We start from the raw sequence: 24,922 nt of genomic DNA, 5'->3' as shown, positions 1-24,922 counted from the left end.
ATCTTTTAACATTTTCTAATGAATGGCTGTGGACTGGCATCAGTTTTAAAGTATTTTCCTCCCTTGCTTTTAGGATTATCCTGTGCGTTTGATTTATATAGTATGAACGTAATCTAATACTGTGTATCATGTATTATATGAAGTAATACAGTATTGACAGTAAATGTTTGTTTTGTAATAAAGTGTCAAAAGTACATTTGACTTTTTACTACAGACGGAACATTGGTTGTAATGTAATGTTGATTGTGATTGTAATAAAGTTACTGTGGCAACAGTGAAGGAAATAAAGCATGATGATCATTTATCCACAAGTACTTTACACAAGGAGGGGTATTTTGAAAAGGAAATTGCAAGGAAAACTGTGTCTGCAGGCCACAATCAACAGGCACAGAGGGGAATAAAGTAGCTTAAAAACGATAGTGGTCATCACAGGTAAAGAAAAGCATTTCAACATGAGCAGAGCAATTATTTTAAAGTCTAGGGTGACATAAAATGGCTATTAGTTATCTTCAACAACATAATATGATGGAGAAAACTACAGTACATTTCAAAACATCTTTATAAAGAAAAAGTTACTAGAATGGACATTATCCTGAAAACAAATCCCCCAAAAAAGAAATGTGGAAGTGTTCTGTGAACACATGAACACTGAGCCTTCAGATTCACAGTAGCAGATGTTATGTGAGAAGAAAGGTAGGAAATTGTATAATGTCAAATGGTAAATCTTGGAGGCATAAATGTAAAGATATTTTGTTATTTTGACAGTGCAGGGAGTAGCTATAGTATAGATCCAGCATTGCTCCATTCTTAAAACTAATTCAATATGTTCAGGAGGGAAACTTATACTGTATATAATTGTCATATAAAATAAAAATGCCCAGCTATATACATTGGGGAAACCGTTAGGGCTGTGAAGATTAAAGATTTCTACAAGCCCATAGTTTCTCATTTCACCTCAGACGGCCATGGTCACACTGATCTCCCCTTCTGCCTTCTCAAAGAAGGGTTTCTTAACTCCCAAAGCAGAAAGACATCAGAAACAAAATTTATCCTGAAATTTGGTTCGCGCCTTCCCCCTTCTCTCAGCGACAGACTTGTTTTTGTGTTATCTTCTCTATTCACATGGAGGTTTTGACCTTACACCTCTCTTTACCTCTCTCCACTTCACACCACCTGAGTGACCTCTCTGCCTCTCCCCTGCTCCCACCTCCTCCTCTCTCCCAGCTTTTGTTCTCCTGTGCTACAGTATTTAATCTTTGCTGTCTGCCCTGTCTTTCTCACACCCAAAGAAGCCAAAAGGTTGTGTTTGCTTTCTTCTCTTTTCAGCATGGAATAAACCTATTACTTGTTCCTAAAATAAAAATATATGTAAAAAGCTCTTTTCTTCAGGATAATGGACTTAAATGCACAACCTGATGGAAACCAAATTACTTATATAATGGAGAGCATGAAGCCGGGAATTTGATAAACTAGCCTTCTCGGTACTGTGACCCTCACCAGAACAAGGGAACAGATATTGTGTGGATAGGTGACTTTCCTTCCTCTAGTCAAAAAGACTGGGAAGCTGTGAAAAAAGCTTTATAAAAGTGTGACACAATGTTGGATATCAGCATAAAAATATTTGGATAATGGAATTGCTAATATGAGTTATTTTGCTGACTTGGTAAAATGGCAGTAAAAATCTTTTGAAAGTTTATTTTTACTGAGTCAATAATATAACTCTCATACAAATCAAAAGCCTACACCCGTCTTTATAAACTTAACTTTATTTTTTTTTGTTCAAAAGAATTGTTCACCTGGCACCAACAGTTCCAATATTGGTGTATATGGGAATTAAATGACTCAATATTCACAGGTAATTAAATAGATTTGTAACTTGATATTTTGTTAGCTACCTCCTTCTATCTCTATGCCCATTTTGTAAAGTACCTGAACTTTTTAAATGTATAATTATTGTATAAAATTAATGGATAAATTAATGTTTTACTTAATTGGTGTCTCTAAAATGTCACCCACCTATGTGTGTGTGCTCTGTGATGGCCTTGTATCCCATCCCAGATGTTTGCTGCCTTGTGCCTTTTTTGATCTGGGTTAGGCTCCAGCTCATCACAAACCTGTCTTGGACTGAGCAGTTATTTAAACTGGATGGATATACAGTATACAGAGGTGGCACAGTGATTAGCATTGCTACCCTACAGTGCTGGAACCCTGGGTTCAATTTTCAGTTGAACTGTCATTGTGGAGTTTGAGTGTTCTCTACGTGTTCATGTAGGATTGCTCCAGTTTCCTCCCACAGTCCAAAGACACATTGATAGGTTAATTAGTTTCTAGGAAAACAGACATTGGTGTGAGTCTGTGCATGTCGGTGACAGTGTCTGGTGTCACATCCAGGGTGTATCCTGCCTTCTGCCCATTGCTTGCTGGGATAGGCTCTGGATTCCCTGTTACCCTGAAGTGGAAAAAGTGGTTAGAAAATGGACTGGATATATAGCTGGATACAGTATATACTAAATATATACAGTAAGTCTAGATTTAAATCAAGGAATCTAGTGCACTAACACAAGATATAAGACTTGATTTCTGACTGGAGGTCTAACAATAGGAATGTTAAGAATTACAGACTCAACATCAACACTTTTAAGTAGCACTTCACACACTTTGAATAGGTTACATGAAATGTAATGCAAATTGATGTTATAAAAGACATATTATAAAATAGTGGTCAAATAAATCAAATGATGTGACTAAAAAGTAGAAAGCTGTAGTTTTTTTTAAATCCCTTTACTAACAACAGATTCCTATTTAACTGGATTAGTACACCACCTACTTTTCGTTTTTAAATTGCAAGTAAATGAATCTGTATTTTTAGCAACGCATCCAGATAACATTTAGAGAAGTTAGGTAGTGCTATCAAAATCAAGAAGAAAACCTGTGAAAGAGACTGGAAGCTTATATGTGCATTGTTAAAAACAAGTAAGATTGTTCATTGGAATGATTAATGAACAAATGTTTTGCTTAATTTTGTAAAGGATTATATTTTCAAATCGGAAATCTTGGGAAAATGATTTAGAAAAGTAAAACAATAGACAATACAAGATTAAATAAAAGCAAGAAAGACACACAAGCCGTGCCCTGTGTGGTACACATGAATATCATTTGCCAATAAACCAAATTAATTTAATTTTGTATAGAAAGTACTCTTTGTAGTGTCACAATTTAAATTGACTGCATAGAATTAAAGTTCCATGTGTTAATTGACAATTATAGGCATTCTTTCAGTTTTACACTAACAAGGAGCACACATATATGTATAGGCCAATCATTTAGAAAACAGATACAAAATACAACGTTCCTTTATTCCTACAGTTGTATAGGGAGGACATTGAATGTTTGTTATTATTATCATAAAACCAAACATAACTTTATAGGTAAATATTAATTGTCTAGTTCATAATTTGTATCGATTCACTCTCAACAACAAATGGAAAAAAATATTTTTGTTTCTACCACTGTAAATCAATTGTGTACGGTGATCTCTAACTGTCTAGTGCTAATACTAAAATCAAAGATAACTGTAACCAGCATCAGAACTTATTTTCTGAAGCACTTTTTTTGAATCTCAGGACCAAATTGAATAAAGGAAGCTTTGATTACTTGGTTTTTCTTGTCTTTTCTCAATATAAACCACAAGATTTACCCTACCTTGGGCAATAAAGAAATCACACTTTTAAACACGTATAATTATTATACGATAAAATTACATTGTTTTCCTTTTCCTAGTTGTGAGATTTATCCTGCCAGGTGACACTGGCATCTTTAAAATATATTGTAACCATTGTGCAAATTATATCGATCTATACTTCTAATTCTAAGGAAATCTACTGATCAAGACCCTATTATCTTGCACCCTAAGGTAGGTCGTTTGGAGTAATCATTTTACTCAAAGTTTTTTATGTTAGAAATTGTATTTACTTTAGTAATAATCTATTTCATATTTGTGATTTCTGTAAAATTAATTTAGGAGTAACATCCATCAATCTTCAGCAACCGTTTTTCTGTTGCCTAACTCTGTGCAAGGCGCAAAACGGGAATACACTCTAATCCTTTGCAGGCCCCAAGTGTGGACTTTTTGACACGCCATCTGACAAAGCAGCTGTCTTGACCTGCGGGAGTCAACAGGATTATCCAGAGAAAAATCTCACGGACAAGAAGACAGCGTGCAAACTCCACACAGAGAGTACTCCAGGCAGTAATTGAACACAGCAGCGTTATAATCGCAGTGTCACTAGTCCCCGCTTGCAAATAATAGTTAATCTAAAGTACCTTTACTCTCTATTGACATAACTAAAGAGGGCTTAATTCACAGTGAGTAAACAGAGGTTTTATGAATTAGCTTTCAGTTTATCTTCATTGCAACGCCAATCTGCATTATTTTAAGCAAATTTCATGCCTGTGATACTCCAAATCGTAAACTAAAATTAACTAATAAACTCATTGCAAATACTATATTTTAATAAATATCACTCACAGACAGATTGTTTACAAGTCAAAAATATTTTATTCATTTATAATTTCATTTGGCTTTCCAAAAAGTGAATCGAATAATAATTCAGATACTTTCCAGTTTGTTAAAAAGAACCTTACTTAAATCATAAAATGCCCAAGCTAAATTTTGTCAAACAACATCTTTGTTGTGTTTAATGTCTGCTTCTGCATCATCTTTGTGTTGCTGCAGATTTTCAGTTGGTGTATCTTTTCCCAAAGACATCCAGTGATACTTGTCTGTAGCCGGGCTATCATTTTTGTCTGCTTTTCTATCACACTTGCGGCGACAGAGCACAATAGACGATGCAACAGCAATCAAAAACAATACTGCAGCAACTGACCCCATCACAGAAGCCAGTACCCACGTATTTGCCCTATCGCCCTTCACAGTGTCTTGCTCATCTGGTTTCCTGGGGACTTTAGAATGAGGGTACTCTTTGATCATTGCGGTGGATGTAATCGGCACTTCAGTTCTAATACTTGTCTTTGCGTTTTCAGTACTTTCTGTGGTAAAACTGTGTTCAGATGATAAACGTGGGTCTACGGCCGTCACTGTTGCAGATTCCACACTATACTGTACAGTTGGATTCTGCACATTTTTGCTCCTGTCGACTGAAGGTTCAGGGGTAGGTACTGGTGTCGTGTCCGGAATGCAGGTGCTGCCATCGGGTGCTATTTTGTAATGTTCCTTACAAAAACACTCATAGCTTCCCTGCGTATTAACGCATCTTTCCTCACAAGGGCTGTTAACGCATTCGTCAATATCGTTGCAGCTGCGTTTGTCTTCAGACAGGTGAAAGCCCGTAATACAATAACAACTGAAAGATCCTTGCATGTTAATGCACCCCTGTGAACATTGAGAGGTAACGCACTCGTTTATGTCCTGGCATCTCCCGTCCACCATTTCGAACCCGTCTCTGCAAATGCAGATGAAGCTACCTTGTGAATTTATGCACAGGTGGTCGCAGGGATTGGATGAGCATTCGTCAATATCGCTGCAGTTTCGTTGGTTCTCAGTGAGTTGGAATCCTTCTGAACATATACAACGGAAACTTTCAAACGTCTGCTCACACCGAAACTCACAAGAAGATCGCTGGCAATGATCTATTTGGATGCAAGTCGCTTTGTCCTCGGCGAGGCTGTATCCCTCCTTACACTCACAGCGAACACCTCCGTTAACGTTGTCTGTGCATTTATGGTCACAACCCCCGTTTTCGAACTTACAGCCCTGTTTATCGGAGTCGCAAAACGGACCATGAGAAGTCCATCCAAAAAATCCATTCATTTCTTTACAAACGGCTTGAGCATGGCTGCCGTCTTTACATGACACAGTTGCAAGAGTCCCATGAGGTATCTGAGATAAAAATGCATTATCTTCACTTATTTGATTGGCGAAGAATGGTGTTGTGTATAACACTTCGCCGGGTCCTGCCAGGCGCAGGACTTTACACATCCCCTTAAAATTAAACTTGCACACATACCCTGCTCCATCTCTGCAGGATCGATCTATCCACTGCAATCTATAAGGCTGCGAGGGATGCAGAGTGTAATGAATAGCTACACAGCGTTCTTCTGTGCAAGTGGCTTGTGGTTCTTGCTGCCAGTTAGAATATTGCGAGTCCACCGCTCCGGATACCCAAGTGAAGCCTTTTAACACTTCATCGGTAAGAACACAATGTCCCTTTTCCAATTTTAGTCCAATCCACATTTTGAAGTTATGATCCACATGTCCTTCTGTAATCCTAGAAAGTACAGACTGAATCTCCGATGCCTCTTCATTGGTCTTCAATGTCACTAAATTGCCCCCGTTGTCCTTGCAGTACTTTTGCGCGCCGTGAAACGTTGTGTTTTGTAGGTGTGATGTGTAGCAAGCGCTTCCCGTGCACACAATTTCCACTGTCTGAAGGTCCACTCTGTTAAACCTCCAAAGAAAAGTCTGCAAAAGTAGTAATAAAAGCACCATCATCCAGATTTAAGTAAAGGCTGCAAAAAGAATTTACGTTATCAAATATCTTACTGCATGTGCTCTGCTAGACAAAGCCGTGTAAGTAATTAAACAAAACACACTTGCGTCCTTCTGCATCCTGTTTATAAACGCAATCTTATATTCTAATCTATAAATTCAACGGAAGCCTAATTCAGTCTTTTGTTTTACCACTGAACAGTTCCGTCTTTGTAAAACAATGGGTTTTGTTAAGTGTTGTTTTGAGTTCTGTTCCAGATGTTTGGATTTATAGAGCACTAAGGCATGAAAGTAGTGTCTGTAGTCCTTTCAAAATAAGTATGATATTATATTTGTATTAATCTTTCTTTTATATAAGGCTTCATTACTCGAACGCTAAACACAATATGGAAGTTTTGGTTCGTCTTTTTTCAAAACTGCTTTTCACTAAGTGTAACAAATTATCAGCTCCTCATTTGTCCTTAACATGTAGTACATTTACCGAATAGACTTAGAAAGTTATACTTTCTGTTGAATGAACTAATGCACTTCAAAGTTTTTAAAAATATTGTATTAGTCTATTAGTTATTAGTCTATGTAGCTGTGGGAAAAAACGTTTTTGTCATTAATTTCGCTACAAATCTTAAGTGTAATCGTCCACCCAAGTATTTTTGTGTAGTTTGTGAATCATGCACTTATAATGCAGTTAGCAGAGGAGCATTTTGTTTTGTATTTGCAGTGCAACTAATAAATAATTCTCTACTTTGGCAAGATAGAAAAGAGTTTTCATTAGTGCTACTTAATGGTGCCTGATTATATTAAAACAGTTTTTGTTTCAGTGTTAGCAGTTCTACAGTACATACATATTTGATCAAGCTAGGTTAGTTGTCCTCATGGCTAAGGGTACAATAGCTCAAGAAATAATATCAAATTGAGTATGTAATAAGTTTTAATTATTTTTATATAAACCCTGGGAACATCATTAAAATGTACTATGTCAGGGATGCGCTCTAATTGCTGTTTTGTCTTTCTTTTGACCTACAGATACAGTCATTGCCAAAGCAAAAGTACTCCTAATATTCATATTGTCTCCAGAAATCTGTTTATGTTTTAGAAATAAAACACCCTCTGTGATTTCTATTGTTTTAATAGTATGCCTCAACAATTACTTCAATTGTATAGATGATAATTGGTTTTAATACCTGGGACTATTTAAGGGTGTGGTCTGCCACGTACAGAAGCTGGAGTAAAGATATCAATATACTCTCTTTTGAGACAAAGTTAAAACATTTATGTTCTTTTTAGTCCAGCTCCCTGAGACAAGTTTTATGTCTCCAGTGAGCTATTCATTTTCACACTCATATTTATTTTAATACACTTTGAATTGCCTTATCTGTACAATTTAATTGGGGGGATTCTTTTAATATCATTGAGCTCATTTAGAGTCATTTAAATTCTTTAAATTTTTGGTTTTTAAATATAAATTAAATAAATATAGCCTATGTTAACTAGAGAATTAAAGGCGAACACTACTAATGCTATTAATAATGATTAAAAGGGCATGTAAATGAATATTCTGAAATGAATATTTTTGGGTAAAACACAGTATATGACCATACAACAAGTAGTTATTACTATCAGGGGTGTTTGTTCCTTAACATGTGCACTAAAGCTGTCCAGCAGAGCCATGCTGTGGTACTGTACATTTCAGTACTATCTGATCTCTGTGTGGCCAAGGTGACATAGTATCTCATAAGAATATTTGGTTCCTGAGACTTTCTGGGGGAGTGTCTACAGAGGATAATAACTGTCTATGGTCCATGCTTGCCAGCAGTCTTTTTTCAGAAGAGAAAGACAGAATTGGAAAGGCTTCAGCTGCACAGTCTTCAGATCTGCAAGAGGTCCTTCACTGTTGTCAATACAAGTGATGGTGCCACCACCCGCTTTTGCAGGGCACAACAGCACATTGGCAGGGCAATGGCAAGACTCTGAAGTAAGTGAAAAGGCAAGCAACATGCCAGGATTTCTAGATAAAGGTAGAGAATATATATAAAGGGATGCTATTTTAAAACTGTATACAATCTATTAAGGATTTGTTTAGAATATTGTGTTGTAATTATGGTCATCACAATAGAGAACAGATATACTGTAGCTGCTTTGGAATCAGTCCAGAGTATAGTAATACATTCCAGGGGTTCAGTGAAAGTCCTACACTGACAGGCTGAAGGATTATAGAAGGATTCAAAATCCTCAAATTCACTGACAAAGTCAACACAGCAGATGTCTACAGAATGAACAGTGAAACACGACTCAGAAGACACAAAAGGAAACGTCATGGAAGTGTATTTAAAATCGAGAACAGGAGGCTCTTCTTTACCCCAAGGGTTGTGGGAGTATGGAACAAGCTACCCAGTCATGTTGTTGAAGTACCCAGGTTTCTTTTAATAAATAGCTGGACGAGCTCTATGGAAAAATTAACTATCTAAAGGCTAAGAAGCCATTTTAACCAAATGTTCTCTATTTGTAACCTAAATTGATTTGATGATTTTAATGAAAGTCTTGCACTGGAAACAACAATGCATATTTACTCATAGCATATCAAATATTAAGAATTAAACTGATTATGTAGTATAATACATTTCTAACATATAAAACTTTAGTAATTTAAATGGTAGAGATTTATTTCTTTTCTTGCATAATATACATTTGCTGTTAATTGTTTATAAGGCGAAAATGGTAGACATTTTGTTTGAATGATTGGGAGTGTCTTTCTGAAGTCAAAATAATTGTTTTGGTGTGTTTTTGCATCAGAGCAAGTCCTGTATTGTTGAACTAGTTCCTTCAGGACACAAAGGTCGGTTTTCCTGAAAGGGATGTACATTATTCAGCAGGAAAGGAGGGTGGCCGACTTGTAGTGATTAATGTTCCTGTCAGGCTCCTTTAGGCGACAAATATAGCTCACCAACTTACTCAGCTTTTGATTTAAATCTAAATGTTATATTTCAGAATGAAGTGGTGCCATCTCTTGTTGGAGACCTGAAACTGTCACCATTTTTGTAACACGGATGAATCACAAGTAGCCTGTAACAGAAGGTGACATCACCCTTTACAAACCTGGATTACACTGAATTCTGTTGCAGCAGGGGAGCCGGTATTTTGGTGGGGCAGAATTCTGCATTGTCTGGGAGACAATTGTTGTACTGTTGCCATTGCATAGCTGTGGCTGAATCCCAGGAGGGGCAAAGCTGCATTCCTCACAAAGTAATTATTTATGGATGTTAACTGTTACTTGCGAGATAATTACTTTAGCTTTAGTATGAGGTGCATTTGGTCACATCTCTTTCTCCCATATGTACAGTACAAAAATATATGAGTCTCTGAATATCCCTGTGAGCACAGTTTACTCACTTATCATGAAAGAGCCATCCCTCCAAACTGAGCAGCCAGGTAAGGACGAAACTGGAGAGGAATACCACTCTGAGACCAATGATAACTTTGAAAGAGCAAGAGAGATCAGTAGCTGATGATGAGAGGAAATGTGCATCAGTCAACAATGAATAGGTTTATTCCATGCTGAAAAGAGAAGAAAGAAAACAAGAAAACTCACACCTGAAGAAGGCTTCACAGCCGAAATGTGTTTTCTTTCTTCTCTTCTCAGCACGGAATAAACCTATTACTTGTTCCTTTGCAGCCTACTGTATGCATGGTGACACAGCCACCCACCTGAACTATATCAGTCAACAATACACATACCTGATCATCCCACAAAGTGGGTCTGTAAGGCAGAGTGGCACACGCATTTCAAATCCCATAGATAGTTTGCCACAAAGCATTTAAAGTGATACTGCAAGCATGTGGAGAAAGGTTTTATGTTCAAGAGATACAAAACTGGAACTGATTTGTGCAAATGCATAACACTGCAAGAGGCACAAAAACAATGCAGTGCCTCACCCTGTCAACCCCATCCCTACATCCCTACCAGCTTAGTGGCTGCAGCATCATGCTGTAGGGATGCTCCTCCTTAGCAGGGAAGAGAAAGCTTGCCTGAATAAAAAGGAGAAATACATAAAATAGAGTACAGGCAAATAGTAGTGGAGAACCTACTTAAGTCTGCTACCTACTCACAAATCACATTCACCTTTCAGTACGACAATGATCCAAAACTGTACTAGTGTGGCATAAAACTAAGAAAGTGAATGTCCTTGAGTGGCCCAAGCAAAGTCCTGACTTACATCTTATTAACAATCTTTGGAAAGAGTTGAAACCTGTATTGTGCATCCATTCTTATAACTGAAGGTTCTCTGTCAGCCTGCAGAGTCAAGCATAATTCTATCAGGCTCAGTCTGAGTCTTCAGATGAATGTGAAGCCCGATTCTACAGTTGACGATCATAGTCTTTAGCAATGGGTCATGCTTTTGCATGGGTAGTAGAATTCACAGCCATTCACAGCCACAGTCGTAGTCAGTCTTCTTTCCAACATCACTAATATTCCACTTCTGAGTTCAGTTGTCTGGCTACACACCATGCCAAGTGATTTTGGCATTTTGTTCATTTTGTTCCTCCCATTCAAGGGTATCAATGCCACTGTGCATCAGTGCATACATTTACTGTATTTACAGTATACCATCTCCTTTGGCTGTACTTTTTTGAAAATTCAAACACTGTAATGAGTATATTTCTTAGCGTTTTTAGTGTAGTTATTAAATAAAAGTTTAGAATCTTCAAACTCTGTGGTTTGATCAACACGTTTTGTTATCCATTTGGAATATACTGTATTATAGTGTCCTTTGATATGGAACAATGACTTTTAAACTTGATCTTTCGTAAACAATTCACAAGACCTTTGCCAGTCTTGATTCAGGTGTTAAAATTCATTTAAGGACATGAGAAATTATATCCAGAAAGACTACATCAGGAAGAAGAAGGAAATGCAAGCAGAGCTATTTTGGGATTAAATTCAGATGTTTTTGCTTTTCATAAAAGGGATAAACTACCTAATCAGTCTGTACAACTTTCATTTGGATTGTTCAAAAGTGTAGATTGAGAAAGCTCTTGCTTCAGTTAACTGCTAACAATGGAAGAAGGGACATAATCTAGAGGGACATTTGGTTACTGGAAGCTACTGTAATTAATACAAGGCTCTCATCCACTCATTTCATGACAGAAGTCAGGGAATTAAATAAAAAAGATGGTTAGAAAACTTGTTCCAGCCTCCACAGACCTTTGTATAAAAAATTCCTCCCATTCTCTGTTTTAAATTTGCTTTCCTGTAGTTTCCTCTTGAGGCCTTTGATTTGTGTTTCACTGTTGATTTAAGTAAAGTTTGTTGGGTTGACAAATTTTAGTGGCTTTGTGGATTTTGAATACTTGAATTAATTGAATCAGTTTGAATTAATTGAATAGTCTGCTCTGCTGAACGTTAAAAATATGTCATGCTTTTAGCCTATCAGAGACTGACCTTGCTTTAAGGAATTATATGGTTGCTCTTGGTTATATACTGATTTTAAAGCATCAATAGTTTTCCTGTAGTTTTGCAACTGAAACCATACACAATGAGGTTTAGCTAGCGAACCGTGCAATTTTAACATTGTATTCCTCAATTTAAACTCTTCAGGAAGGGCTGAATGACTTCCTCTCATGCACAATCTTTCAGATATGCCTACTTGAGACATTTGTAATTAAATGTAGTCTGATTTTTTCTTCTTGGTTAGTTGTGAAACAATGTCAAATTTGCAATGGCAACCTTTTGCATAAGTAACAAAAACAAATCTCAACACATTGTTAAAAATGGGAAAAATATAATACAGTAAACTGAGAGAATATACAGGCATAGCATGTCTAGAAACCAATATAAAATTAAATGCAGTTAAGGTACTGCTTCTTCTACACCCTCAAAAACAACAAATGTCACAGTGCTCAATACTGTACTTGGTCATGCTTTTTCAGTCTCTTAATGTTTTGTTTTCCTGTCTTGAGACAGTTAACGATGTATGCAGAAAGTTCCCACGCCACTCAAAGAAAAAAATGAAATCTTTCCCTTTTAAGTAATGAAGATAGAAAGTTAAAAACCAGCCAAAAAACAGTGGTACAAATATAGAAGAAAGAATTCTCCAAAAGGACACAGTATCTCTAATAAGGGTAAGCTTTAAAATAAATAATAAACACAGCAGGAGAGCAGGAGTTAGCATTAAAACATATGTAATTTAGTAGTTTATTTCTAAAAACAAAAGAGATTCACTTTTCTCAGATTAATTCAAAATTCATATAATATAAATAGGAAAAAATATTTTATGAAAATATGAGGATGTTGTATTAATACCATGATCTACATTCTGGGAGTACATTTTACTACAAAGTTTAATAGCCCATCCGCATTTAATTATATTTATAATAAACTATATATCATATACAATACATAGTGCAGCTCAGAAACCTTAGACAATTTGCATTGTTCGATTTTTTTCACTCAGTATTTTTTCTTCTTTATGCTGGAATACAATTCTATGGCAAACTTTCTTAGGTTTCCTGAAGTTTCATTTTGTTTTAGGCTAAATTAATTCTATTAATCTTATTCTATAGATCTATTTCTTGTAATGCAAAAAGTAACTTTTTAGCTTTATGGATGCACTCTCTTTATGGGAGACCTCCTGGGAAAAACTAAGGTTGCTGCTGGAAGAGGTGTTAGTGGGGCCAGCGGGGGGCGCTCACCCTGCGGTCCATGTGGGTCCTAATGCCCCAGTATAGTGACGGGGACACTATACTGTAAACAGGCGCCGTCCTTCGGATGAGACGTAAAACCGAGGTCCTGACTCTCTGTGGTCATTAAAAATCCCAGGGCGCTTCTCGAAAAGAGTAGGGGTGTAACCCCGGTGTCCTGGCCAAATTTCCAATTGGCCCTTACTAATCATGGCCTCCTAATAATCCCCCTCTATGAATTGGCTACATTACTCTGCTCTCCTCCCCACTGATAGCTGATGTGTGGTGAGCGTTCTGGCGCACTATGGCTGCCGTCGCATCATCCAGGTGGATGCTGCACATTGGTGGTGGTGGAGGGGAGTCCCCATTACCTGTAAAGCGCTTTGAGTGGAGTGTCCAGAAAAGCGCTATATAAGTGTAAGCAATTATTATTATTATTATACTGTACAAAGGAACACATAAGCTTAAAGACTAACAACACCCGATGAGTCATTGATTCACAAATGTTACTATAAACCTTCATATTGTCAGATCAACTTTTTGAAGATACTGGTGATGGTTGTTGTGAGTTAAATATTGCCAAATGTAATATTGCTTATCATCTTGGTTTATTCTCATGTAAACAAAGCTGTTTAAAAAGGTTTAAATAGAGGCTTTGAAGTAAATTGTTGATGGTGGTAATACACATAATAGTTTTACAGATGCATTCCTGAAAGACGCCACGTAACTCTAAACACGTAAATTAAAGCTTATTTCCTATAAGAATGTACTGTATGTAAAAAAGGATGGGCTCCATTTCCATAACCAGCAGATTAAACTCCTAAATAAAAACAAGTCTACGTATTTATAGAACTAAGTTGTTTATGCGGGTGAGCTAAAAGTAATTTAAATCAGACATTTGTAATTGTTTAACAAATTAATGTAAATTGTAACGGGAAGACCGCTGGTTGTGGTGCAGAGACGCATCTGAACTGCGCAGTTTAATTTTGATCCTTTTACTCTCTATGAGCCTTTTAAAAACAGTTTATTTTAAAGGCTGTTCATTAAAAAAAACAAATATGTTATTCCTTATTTATGTTTTTGGCTGATTATTACTTGTGGACTGTTTTGCTTAATCCTTTTGTTTATTGAGTATTAACAATGTTGCTTTTTAAAAATTAACACGTTTTATTTACAAATTATTTGAATCGAATGTCAAGTTTTTTCATATAGTAGCTACATTGTTTTACAGTTTTTTTATCTTGTTTTAATTTTTTAAGATAAAAATATAAGGCGGAGAGTATCGCAAATTATACTTATTTAGCACAGAACGTTTTAGATAATGGGATGAAGAGTGATTCAATTCATTCCCGAAGGCAACTGGTACTGTCTGTATGCACAGTTTATATTGTCTTGGAAACTCTTTCAGGCTGCCTGTTGGTGGTGAATTATTGTGTCCTAAATTATGAAGTTATACATAGATATTCTTGGGGTGCATTAAACACAAATGTGCAAATTAAGATTGTGTAAATAGAGAACTACCTGTAGAATAAAGCGTATTGAAACTCCTTATTGTATTTAAGACGTCTAAGACCATTGCACAGTTGTCCTGTTTACACTAGTGGATATTAAAATAAAAATGTATTAAAGTAAAATATTATAGGGAGCTACTGTATTATTCAAACCTTAATATGAAAGCAGGAAATAATAAAATATATTGAAACATTGGTGATTTTCATATTAACAAAACCAATATAAAAGAGTTAGAAACAAGGCACCATGCAGGCATAACTGCAAGATAAGCCTGAAATAAATTGTTTTCAATTAAATGTGTGATATTTACATTTACCTGAATTTAGACAAATATTCTTTAAGAATATTTACTATACCTGTTACGGATTCAGCTGGCACTAATTAAACTCCCATTAATTAATCACCATACCACACCCCTTCCTTCACTACTAAAATCCTCCTTTCGCTTCGTTCCGTGCTCAGTATTTGGAAACATTCCACCTCAACAACCTGTTGATAACTTTCTCAGCTGACTTTGTTAACCTCGACCTTGCTACGACCACTCAACCTTCTTTGCGCCTAGTCCTCTGGATTTGTTTGCCTTGGTATATCTCTTGTGTTACCTGCATTGGGTCCTGAAGATATCCCTAGCATTACCTTTTCAGAAATGTTATTACATATCCATAAAAGCGTTCTAATGTTTTTTTTTTAGTTTCCAAGAGCAGTTAAATCTGGGTCTGAAATTACTATTTTTAAGTTTCCTAGTATCTCACTTTTTTGAAGTTTTGGAGAAAATGATTGCAAGAGGATATAGGCTCAGTATTCTGCTATACATACAGTATGTGCATGTCATTAAATCAGTGGGATATTTTTTCCAGGCTCACTGGGAATAGCAGATATGATGGTACAAAATCTCAAACTGGAATAGAATTTCACCTTTTAACATGATACCAACCCGAAGCACACAGCCAACGGCTACACTGAAGTGGCTAAGGAGAAAAAAGTTAAACATCCTTGAATGGACCAAATGGACCAGTCGGGCCCTTACATAAATCAGTTAAGAATTTGTGGCAGGACATGTAGACATGTCCACGAACACTCCCCAAGAAACTTGACGGAGCGTGAATAGTTCTTTAAAGAAGAATAGTCAAATATGTCCAATTCTGGGTGTGTGAATTGGTAGAAACCTACAACAGACTCACAACTGTAATTGCAGCCAAAAGTCCTTCCACCAATTATTAATTCAGGGTGATGGAGATGTATCTAATTATGATAATTCAGTTTTGTATTTTTAATATACATATTTCCCCAATAAAAGCAGTTTTCCCCTTAGAAATGTGCAGTAAGGTGTGCATTGAAGAGGAAAAAAATCCTCATTTAAATGTGTGAAACTCTTTTAGAGGTACTAACACGATAAAATGTGAAAAAGTTCAAGGAGGTGGAAACTTTCTATGGCACCATATATCTTTAAGCCCTAAAACAACTGTAAGGGGTGACTAAAAGAAAGAAGCATTCCAATTTTATTTACAGACCAAACAATATTTATTAAAAATGATGTCTGCATATCGATCAACCTTTCATATAATTTGAATAGAGGCTTTCTTAAAACCTGACATCTAACAGGTGTCATACAAACAATTATACAGTTTAAAGTTATATATTGTTCTTCAGTGTAGTTCTAATGTAATAATAATCAAGCCAAAATGTACACAAAACAAAGAAATATATATTAACAATGATAATATGTTTTTAGCCTGAGGATTCCATAATACAGGAAATCAGAATTTCCTAAAATAAAGAAGAAAGCAAGCACTCTAGTAACAATTCTCAGAATGTGGACCTCTGTTCAGCTTTCATATTACCTGGACAAAATGTTGGTCTTAGTCTCATTAGAAAAAGGAGCTCTCCCACCTCTCTGGTTCCAGTTCTCTCTCTTCTGCTGACCCTTCTTGTATTTATGCTGTGGTCCATTCCTATGGGGGCAACCTTAATGATCTCTCTAGGATTGGCCCTGTCACGGTTGAATGTCTATTCCTTAATGTAGTGTTTGATGATTTACAGCAAGTTTAATTAACCTCAGTAAATTATTTGGAATACTCTTTGATCATCTGTGTCTTCCGCTATGTTTGCTTGCTTCCTAGGGCAAGGACAGCTAGGTATATAACGGTAGATAATACTTTTTGTTCCAAACTTTCTAAGTAAGATAATCCATCTGGGAAGTGCAAGCTTTGTTGAACTTTTCTGCTCTCCTAATCACAGCTAAATGAAAAAAACTACCTTGATGATCAACTGATAATTCCATTATTTTGAGTTGGAAAAATAATGATGTGATTTACAAATAAATAGCACAGATCTCATTCTGAACATCCACAGTTACAAATCAGTCTAAAATACTGCAAGTAAAGGACCGATTAATTTGTCTAAATACTGCTATAAATTAACCTCTGTGCTTTTGTTTTCAAATCCATAGTGTTTCTCAAAGATGGGCTGCTTTTGATGAAAAAAACATTTTGTAAACTTAAAAACATATTTTAATGGGAATTTATTGCTCAATAAAAAAAAACAAAGATGAAAAATGTCAATATAATGTCAGAAATCAATCTACAGGTAAAGATTATCACTACAAAGTCATTATTACTATACTGTAAGTAGATTATTAAGTGTATCAGTACCTGGTCATTTTGGTTCCTGGAATGAGGAGGGCTGACTAGCCTAATATGGCAGGGTGCCATTGGGCTGAATGTCATGCTGTTAAATGATTTGGCCTACTATTCAGCAAAGGTCAGTGATGTATGACTTTCCCATTGTTGATGATTGCATTCCATCTTTGAAAGGGAATAAAGTGGTCTACTACTCTCCTGCAAAGATACAGGACATAGAATACACAATTCTTTAGGGAGTTACAAAGGGGGCAAAATTCTCTACCACACATACAATCACCACTCACAGATTTCAGCATTTTCAACACTTCACATTCACAGAGTTTTGTTCCTTCTCCTGCACCAGAAATACTGTTCCCCTCAGGATGGTTTATCCAGAGTAAAACTATGTAGTAATTTTAAATTCAATTTAAAATAAATTAAAATTTAAATCAATTTAAATGCATTTTTTAGAGAGCTGTATTCTGACTTTAAAACTACTTTCACCCACAAGATTCAGTCTCAAAGGCCCAAATTCAAATCCTTGGTCTTATTAGAATGAATTAGGTCAGTTGTATGTTCAAAGCCACATCCTCTCTACCATCTGACCAGTGTTATCTAACACACCAGTTGGATGGCCTTCAGCTTAGAGCCAGTTCTGGCATATTGAATAACTTTGCATGTGCTATTTCTGTCTGTCTCCAGATACCTAAAGATCTACTTAGTACTTAACAGAAGACGACATGAGTTTTAGTGCTATTCAACGTGAATTATCACATGTGAAACACACAAATATTTCCTTTAAGAAATTAAACAAGGGTTATACCAATTCAAATCTTTTTTTTAAATGATGTTTGACCTTTTGAAAATATATCACCATAAAGTTTACTATTATTAATATATTGGGTGAGATTTTTATTAATTTCCTTATTATATATGGTTGTAGTATTTAAATAACTTAAGTTAAGTATATATTAAATGGCTGCAGTTGTAAAATTATTAATCTCCTTCATCATGCTGTCCACTTTACATTCCACGATATACTATACACTGGGTGTTGTTGAATGTCCTTGAATAAACCTGGTCTATTGGTGCCTTACTATCCTACCCTCTGAAGTGCATCAGAGAGGCTTGAATATAGATCTTTCAGAAACCACATGGATCCAGATCAGGTGACATGGCTGCATACCAGGGCTCCTGTTCAGATGATCTCCGGTGTCAAAGATGGTCACAGCTAGTGCAAGCTAAAACCACAAATATCAAATTCCCAACAGATCAACAGATATTTCTTTTCTGAAACAGCAGAAATTCCCCTTGAGAGAAGCTTTTTTTCACGATTGTTCCTTCCCTCTTTGTGATGTTACAGTATCTTAAAAAAACAGCTATTTGATTGGATTCGGAGATATTATATGCATTTATAAGAAATTACATGTGACTTCCCGTTTTAGGTTTTGTTTAAAAAATGGTGCTCCTCACTTCCTCTCCTTTATACCTATTATTTGGAATTATTTGTAATAATCACATGGTAAAAAACACAGCTTATTTTTTTCTGAATTCATTCCTCCACTTCAAGTGAATTTTGTTTAATGATTAATGAATTCCAAAGGATATCAAACAAATGTATAAGATACTCAACCTTCTTTTTTTAGAAAAAAAGAGCAAAATAAATTATTTCCTTGTCCTTGGAAGTGTTAAAGTTCTTGCTTGGTCAGGAACTCCAATGACTGTAGAGTAATGAAAAAATGCTTGTTAACCCCTAGGCTGATCTGTTTTCTAGTATATTTTAGACCAGGGGTGGGGAACCTTTTTTCTGTCAAGGGCCATTTGGATATTTTTAACATCATTCGCGGGCCATACAAAATTATCAATGTAAAAATTAGCCTGCTATATTTGGTCAAACATTTAATTAACTCACCCCTAATGTGATGGCTGGAACTGCTTCTCTTGGTGAGGCGTGTGATGTTAGCTGGTATTGATGATGTTGCTACTCGCAACTGCTTTTCCAGGTTTGCGTCGGTCAGTCTGGAGTGCAGTCGACTCTTTGCGATGGTAAGTTTTGAAAAGAACTCCTCGCAGCAGTAAGTTGTTCCGAACAGAGATGCATATTTCAATGCATGTCTCCTCAAAGTGGGAAATTCATCATTGCTTATGTAATGTTCATAGAACTCAAGCAGTGGGAAGTTGTTGTACCTAGCTTTCAGCTCATCATCGCTTTGCAGCTGAATGATTTCATGTTGTAGGTTATCAGGCACATCAGCTGGTTCCACATTGAACAGTGTAGCAAAGATGTTCAATTCCATTTGTTTACTTTTCACGTCCTTGAATCTTTCATTAAATGGCTCAATTAGTTTCGCACTTTCACCAGCATATTCAAGTGTCATAGAAGGCTTTTGTCCTTCCAGAGTGGGGAAATGCACCGTGTTATTCCTTTTGAGTTGCAGTTTCCACAGCCTTAATTTAGCTTCAAATGATTTCATGTTTGAAAGCAGGGAGCTGAGAAGTTGGTTGGGGCCCTGCAGGTTGACGTTCAGCTCTGAGAGGTACTTGGTAATGTCCACCATGAACGCTAGATCACACAGACACTTGCTATCAGTGAGTTCCCTGACAGGTTTTCCCTTTATCTCCATGAACTGCTTGACTTCATCCCGCAGTTCGTAAAACCTCACGAGCATGTTCCCGCGACTCAGCCACTGCACTTTACAGTGATAAACAAGATCACTGTACTCAGAGTCAAGATCATTCAGTAACTCCTTAAACTGGCAGCTGTTAAATCGTCTGCATTTGACAAAATTTATGCATGACACTACTGTTGACATTACATTGTTGAGCCGCAACGACTGTGCACAGAGACTTTCTTGGTGTATGATACAGTGGCATATAATTAAATCACTTGGATCAAGACTGAGACGATTCAGTTCTTTCTTGACAAATGCAATTAACCCTTTTTGCGAGCCAACCATGGCTGGAGCTCCATCTGTAGTAACGCCACTTAACTTTTCAAATGTTTGCTCAAGTTTTTTCATTGATAAAACAAGTCTCTCAAACAAGTCCTCACCTCTTGTAGCGCCATGCATGGCTTCCAGTGACAGCAGTTCCTCTCGCGTGTCAAACTCTGCAGTTATCCCATGCGAACGAAAAACGGCCAGTTCGGCAGTATTTGTTATGTCTGTTGTCTTGTCACAGGCCAGAGAGAAAAATTGGAAATCTCCTGCAGAATCCTTCAGTGTTTTTTCAATATCTTGTGCTAAGTCAGTAATCCGATCTGAGAAGGGTCTCCGAGACAAACTAACACTCTGAAACTATTTTACTTCGTCTGGTGCTAACAACTCCGCAGGAGCCACCACGCACTCTTTCACAAACTCTCCCTCTACATGAGTCCTCAGCTTCTTTGCGATTAGCTCGCTCACTACATAACTCATCTTAATAACGTTGTCTCTGTCACAACTAGGCCTAGTGAAAGCGGCTTGTTGTGATTCCAAACTCCGCTGAAGAGCATTGATTTTATCCAGATGCATTTGGCCTCCCAATTCATTGAGTTTAGCATGTTTTGAGCTGTAATGATGCTCCATATTGGCTTTTTTCATTACTGCTAACGCATCGCCAAAAACTAGGCACACAGGTTTGCCTTTGACTTCAACAAAAAAATAATCATTTGTCCATTTCTCTTGGAAAGATCGACACTCTGCAGCAACTTTTCTTTTCTTTGTAGTCACCATTTGTAGGATGTCACACCACTTAAGTTTTAATAACTATCCAGTGTGTGTGTCGCCAGCGACACGATTATTTTGTTTTGGTCGCTGTTCTAATCCTGCATCTTGGATTTGGAACATATCTAACATACGTATCATCGACTCTTGAGGTCTTTTCTGTGTACTGTAATTTCCTTAATCTTCATCTGAGATTCAGTTTTTGCGAGGATTGTTGATCGTGGACGTGTGGATAAAGGTTGGATTGGAGTTATCGTCTGTGTCGACAAAGAAGTCGTCAATTTGGTTGCCTTGGCAGGGCCAGACCAAATGAATTCGCGGGCCGGACGTTCCCCACCCCTGTTTTAGACCTACAACCTACTAAAATATTAATAAAAGATTAAGACAGCTTGAAGAAATGTATAACATAAATATATTATTATATAATCGGGGTTGTTTAATTGAGAACATTTTCCAACAATACATGTCCTTGTATGAATATATAGATGAACCCTTAGAATCTGTTTGCACCTACTTGAACAGCAAAAATTTCAAACAGACTTTTCCTCTTACTGATTATCAGTTGTTTGCTGATATGATTAATGAATTGTGGCCCATTTGTACTTATAGAACTGCTCAATATCTTAACAAAACATTTAGAACATTTTCATAGAGAGATAATAGAGACATCATAGAGATAATCAAACAGCCACAGCAGGTGGCTTATTCTCTCTGCCTTGTGCAAATGCCTGAACTGTTTCTTTTGCTGACAGGTCTTCCATAGTGCAAACGGTCACAGCTGACGATGGGTCCATTATAGAGTATAATTAGGATAAAGAGGTTTATCAATTGGGTAACAAGTAAACAAGGATGCAGTTTTAGCAGGCCTTTCCTAGTGGTCGGTAACTTTGCAATTTGGTCTTTACCATACAGGTTAGTGGAAACACATCATGCCACATTCAAAAAGGTTTTTAAAAGACCTCAGAAAGAGTAGTCGATGCTCACCAGTTAGTGAACCATTTCCACACATTTAGAGCTCCATTCAGTCTCTGTCAGGAAGTTAGACTCGTTAAGGGTTATGGCTAGGCCAGGGAAAAGGGATAATATCTGCAGTGGGTTAGAGGGTAGAAGAACAGCACTGATCTCCCATCATCCCTCAGCCACAGTTTCACAATTCCCCACAGCTTCACTTTTACACGTTTACAGCAAGAAGGGTGCAGAGGTCCCTGTGTTAAAGGGGTTTATGTAAGTGCAGTACTGTATGTCCTCCACACCACCCAAACAGATCAGGGAGGTCTGGGAGGTCCACAGTCTCTTAATTGTGCTAAGGTTTCACTTATTTCACATACACTGCTTCTTCATTATTCATTTTTTGTACCTCATACACCATTGTGTCTCAAGAAACATTGTGGCAAAAATAAATGTTGTGGTAAGAAAATGTGGTTCTCATAATTATATTCAGGGTTCATAACCTTTTAACCTTTTCTCCAGCATTGTTTGTTGTGATAACTAAAATATGTGCAATCAAAAAGGACTTTGTCTCCAAGCCTACCACAGTTACAAAAAAAGTATTATGAACTGAAGAATACTGTCAGAGGTTAAGAACGTTGGCCTACATCACAGTATAATTTCCACAGAATGCAAGACGTGAAAAATTATTAATTCCATGAAAATAAAAAGAATGGAATCAAATGTCCTTATCTAATGAGAATAGACTGCCATTCTGGCATTAGCTTTCATGGAATGCTTCATGTTCCATATATTAAAATGTTTTAATTCATCTTAGTTTCCTGGATTTTGATTATATTCAAGACATTTGCCTCATTGGAGTCTTAGATTATACTCCAAATGCTTTCATCATGGAATGTTATTTTAAAGATTGTACAACACACTAGTAAGAACTCATTTAGAATATTGTAACGCATACGGCCGACAGGCACTGTGTAAGAGCCGGCTTACCAGAGCGGTGACTTCACTGCCCTTCCCTGTAATAGCAAGACCACAGCCGCTAGGCTAGAGAGAGATCTCTCTTTAGCGCACCAAGCTGGGTCCCTGTCGAGTGATGCCAGAGTCCTGGGTTCGAGCCCCCGACGGTGCAGGGCCGACCTGATGCGGCAAGGGCGCCCACCTGAACCCCGTAGCGTTACATTGGTGTCAGCAGTGGGGTGGGATAGCCCTTCGCCGAGGACGGCGAGTTAAGCGGGGGAGAGTGTAACGCATACGGCCGACAGGCACTGTGTAAGAGCCGGCTTACCAGAGCGGTGACTTCACTGCCCTTCCCTGTAATAGCAAGACCACAGCCGCTAGGCTAGAGAGAGATCTCTCTTTAGCTCACCAAGCTGGGTCCCTGTTGAGTGATGCCAGACTCCTGGGTTCGAGCCCCTGACGGTGGGGGGCCAACCTGATGTGGCAAGGGCGCCCACCTGAACCCTGAAGTGTTACAATATTATGTGTTGGTCATCATGGAACAATTGATGTTGCCGCTCTGAGAGAAGACTCAGGGGACCTGATTTAAGTTTTCATGGTCCTCAGAGACATTGATAAATTGGGTTCCCAAATGTAAGTCAGACAGATACAAACATTCCTTTGTTCCACTATCCATTAAAGCTGTCAACGCAAATGTTAAGGATTAACACAGTTTTGACTCTTACAACCCACTTGAGTGCAATATGTTTTGTGATGTGTTGTAAATGTTACATGTTGTTATGTGTTATACTGTACATGGGCAATAGAACGATGTGCAATGTTTTCTTATTTTTTGTAATAGTATAATGTGCAATGTTTTTCTTCTCTTCTTTTTTTTCTGTTTTGCATTCTATTTAAATGTACAGAAGTGCTGGGTGTCCATAAAAAAAATCCCTCAGGGGACAATTAAATCTTATCTTAATTGCAATCAGAAGCAAATATATGACTTTAATGGACATTTTATTTTAATATTTCTTTGCAACAGCATATCCCCTGATATTTTTAATACAGGAAAGAAGGCATAACCATAAGACATCATTTAGACTTTTGTATTTGTTTAGATAAGGCCTGGTTGGGGAAGTGCTTCCACCTTTCACTTCCTTCCTTAAGACCGTGCCAGTCCTGACTCACGTTCCCCTATGGCATTAGATATTGAGTGAGACATTTTCCTGTTACACCTTGTTACACCCTAGTGCAAACAAAGCCCCTTCAACAAATCTGTCCTAACTTCCTTAACAATAATCCTGTTATCAACGTTTGATTCCAAACTAAAAGGACATCATAAAGGCCACTCTCTCCAAAAACACTAGACTTATTTTTCTAGGCTCTTCTGCATTTGTAGGGTACTATAAATCACAAAGAAATATCATGCTCTCTGGAAAATGATGAAGACAACTTTCCTTGTGCTGACACAAGATATGTTTGCAGTGCATATCTCAATGTGGGTGTCCCAGAAAATTAAAGGCTTGGCTCTTACAGTATTGTCCACAGTCTTTTTCAGATGAAAGGAAAAGGATCATGTTTAACTTTCTCTGTAGTCAAGAGTGTCTCTCCATGAGTAAGTCTCAAATGAATGCAGTGCGTCTTTCCTGCAACTACTTACAAGGGCTTCTTTCCTGCTGTCCAACCCTTCAGGAAAGACAGATCCTAAATATAAACTTCAATTTCAAAGTCAGTAAGCAGCAGTGGATTAATTTACAGTACTAAATGGAAAAACCAATTTGGACACAATCAAAAAAGCAAGTTAAAAATATTTGCTATATAAGGTACTGTATATTGTTACAGTATTGCACAAAGGATTGGAGTCACTACAGTATGTGTGGAGAGACTGAGGAAAAGAGCAATGTTATTTATTTTGTCTTCATTATAATTCCTAGATGTATCTCCTTTCTATTACATGATATACATTGATGGGAAAATTATGACAGAAGTCCAATTTTTTATAAGGAAATCCATGT

General features: G+C 37.1%; 2 protein-coding genes across 2 annotated transcripts; both read right to left on the bottom strand.

Annotated features, from left to right (window-relative positions):
* Positions 1-4,535: 4,535 nt before the first annotated feature.
* On the bottom strand, positions 4,536-6,623 carry LOC148674846 (uncharacterized). The gene has a single exon (XM_088625523.1). The coding sequence runs from the start codon at positions 6,509-6,511 to the stop codon at positions 4,676-4,678; it is 1,836 nt and encodes a 611-aa protein (XP_088481649.1). The 5' UTR covers positions 6,512-6,623; the 3' UTR covers positions 4,536-4,675.
* A 10,901-nt stretch (positions 6,624-17,524) lies between these two features.
* LOC148674845 (general transcription factor II-I repeat domain-containing protein 2B-like) lies at positions 17,525-20,732 on the bottom strand. Its single transcript, XM_088623450.1, has 3 exons — positions 20,638-20,732; positions 19,229-20,088; positions 17,525-17,532 (listed from the first exon to the last, which is right to left on the bottom strand). Exons 1-3 carry the CDS (start codon positions 20,730-20,732, stop codon positions 17,525-17,527), a joined length of 963 nt encoding a protein of 320 aa, XP_088479576.1.
* Between the last annotated feature and the right edge of the window lie 4,190 nt (positions 20,733-24,922).

The sequence above is a fragment of the Lepisosteus platostomus genome, chromosome 3 (genome assembly GCF_059453375.1).
Source record: "Lepisosteus platostomus isolate fLepPlt1 chromosome 3, fLepPlt1.hap1, whole genome shotgun sequence".
Classification (NCBI taxonomy): domain Eukaryota; kingdom Metazoa; phylum Chordata; class Actinopteri; order Semionotiformes; family Lepisosteidae; genus Lepisosteus; species Lepisosteus platostomus.
Note: the sequence above shows the minus strand (reverse complement) of the source record. Positions and strands in the feature narration are given on the sequence as shown.

What these genes read in the sequence shown, in the direction of transcription:
- LOC148674845 (XM_088623450.1), bottom strand. Translation starts at nt 20,732, where the DNA reads ATGAGTTATGTAGTGAGCGAGCTAATCGCAAAGAAGCTGAGGACTCAT. An exon ending in GTGGTGGCTCCTGCGGAGTT is followed by an intron (nt 20,089 to 20,637) that starts GTTAGCACCAGA and finishes TGTCAAATGCAG; the next exon opens with ACGATTTAACAGCTGCCAGT.
- LOC148674846 (XM_088625523.1), bottom strand. Translation starts at nt 6,511, where the DNA reads ATGATGGTGCTTTTATTACTACTTTTGCAGACTTTTCTTTGGAGGTTT.